The sequence below is a fragment of the Plectropomus leopardus genome, unplaced genomic scaffold (assembly GCF_008729295.1).
Source record: "Plectropomus leopardus isolate mb unplaced genomic scaffold, YSFRI_Pleo_2.0 unplaced_scaffold19804, whole genome shotgun sequence".
Classification (NCBI taxonomy): Eukaryota; Metazoa; Chordata; class Actinopteri; order Perciformes; family Serranidae; genus Plectropomus; species Plectropomus leopardus.
Window position 1 is genome coordinate 1 of NW_024621390.1, and position 2,052 is coordinate 2,052.

Genomic DNA, 2,052 nt, shown 5'->3' on the forward strand with positions numbered 1-2,052 from the left:
ACATGTATGTAGCACTTTAAAAATAGAGATTACAAAGTGCTTTGACAAACAAGGCAAAGCAGAAGCATGGTTTTCTTGCAGAGGTGACACAAATGTAACAAGAGAAAAACACTTACAAAACAAAAATATCTACGACAACCTATATCAATCACAGTAAATACAACTGAAATAATATTTGCAGTAAACACACTTTAGTGTTAAGCCTCGACTGTGGAACAGCAGAAGAGCCCCACCTGAGGATCTAAGGCTGCGAACTGGCTCATAAGGAGTCAACATTTCTGTGATGTAACTTGGAGCCAAACCCAAACAAGCTTTGAAAGTGATTAGTAAAATCTTAAAACCATTTCTAAAACGAACAGGGAGCCAATGGAGGGAAGCAAGGATTGGGGTGATGTGATGTTGTTAAAGCCTGTCAGAATCCGACTGTAATACTTCTCGTTTTTTTCTTCAGGATTCCTCTTTGGGCAGGAGTCCTCATCACCATCACAGACACATTTGTCTTCCTCTTTCTCGACAAATACGGTATGGATTCACACCATCGTTTACTTATCAATCAATATCTGAAAAAGCTAATCGTCGTGGTGTTAATACAGTCTGTATCTTCTTGTAGGCCTGAGGAAACTCGAAGCTTTCTTTGGCTTTCTCATCACCGTAATGGCGCTGAGCTTTGGTTATGAGGTACTAAAATTTCCAATATAATTCACGTGTTTGTTGAAAGCTGGCAGATATAACTATCAGTTATTATCTCTTTTGCCTGTAGTACGTGCTGGTAAAACCAGACCAGGCGGAGGTGCTGAAGGGGATGTTCATACCTTACTGCGCCGACTGTGGGCCTGTGCAGCTGGAGCAGGCCGTGGGAATCGTAGGCGCCGTCATCATGCCCCACAACATCTACCTGCACTCAGCGTTAGTCAAGGTCAGAAATCACATTTATTTTATTTAGAGTGAACTTGTGTTATTTATAGTAATTTGACAAGATCTTTAGATTCTAGAGTTTTAAGTGGCCTACCAAACATTTTAAAATAGATGTTTATGCCAGTTTGACTCTTCTGGATCATTTTTGATGAACCGATGAGCTGTCTCTGTGATATTTTGAAACGTTACAGAACATTTGTGTTGGCATCACACCATTTTAATACACTCTTAAAGCCAACATTGGTTGTTTGATAAAGGTTGATTATTATTCTTTTTTATTTCCTCATGTATTAGTCTCGGGACATCGATCGCAAAAATAAGAAGGAAGTAAAGGAAGCCAACAAGTACTTCTTCATCGAGTCAACTGTCGCTCTCTTCGTCTCCTTCCTCATCAACGTGTTTGTCGTAGCCGTCTTTGCTGAGGCCTTTTACAATAAAACCAATATGGAAGTGGTGGGTATACAGTATTAAGAATCCATTGGTCTTGACTAAATGCTGCTGAAGCTTGTGTGGCTCATTTTGTGACACAGTGGAATGATTGTCTGATTAGCTCACAGTGTCCAGAGCCTCAGGTTGTGGTTTATTGTGTGTTTGTGTCTGTGTTTATGCAGAATGCAGTGTGCAATAAAACCGGCAGCCCTCACACAGATCTCTTCCCTCTCAACAACGGCACACTGGAGGTGGACATCTATAAAGGGGTACGCTTTGTTATCACCGCAACAACAATAAATCACAGTTGTACTGACGTGGTAGAACACATTACATCATTTCCTGTTAGTACAAAACAATATATCTATTTTAATACATCTGGATTATGTCAGTCAAATCAGATTTGGCCGTTAAATATAAGTATTAGACAATTTGGATTTTTTTTAATTATTTTTTTTTCCAGTTAAAGTCTTTTGGCGGGTTAGAATAGGTTAGCGCAGCCACACTGCGCATGTGAGCAGCGCTGCTCCGGTACAGCGAGCTGCAGCTCATCTGCTGTCCACGTAGAGAAAAGGAGGCTCAACAATTTTTTTTCTGTCAGATGTACGTAATTTCAGTAAAAAATTGTCAGTGGAAGTGTTTGTATTTTTTGCTTATCGTATTGAAATTGTACCACCTTTTGTTGCAGTTTAAATGTCTTTAAAAAAT

The 2,052-nt window shown here is 39.6% G+C and overlaps 1 protein-coding gene across 1 annotated transcript; it reads left to right on the top strand.

The window, feature by feature from the left end:
* Positions 1 to 451: 451 nt before the first annotated feature.
* On the top strand, positions 452 to 1,764 carry LOC121965383 (natural resistance-associated macrophage protein 2-like; the record flags this gene model as incomplete). Its single annotated transcript, XM_042515530.1, has 5 exons — positions 452 to 522; positions 611 to 678; positions 761 to 916; positions 1,210 to 1,368; positions 1,527 to 1,764. Coding segments are annotated over 5 exons (692 nt in total), but the record flags the coding sequence as incomplete, so codon positions are not given.
* Between the last annotated feature and the right edge of the window lie 288 nt (positions 1,765 to 2,052).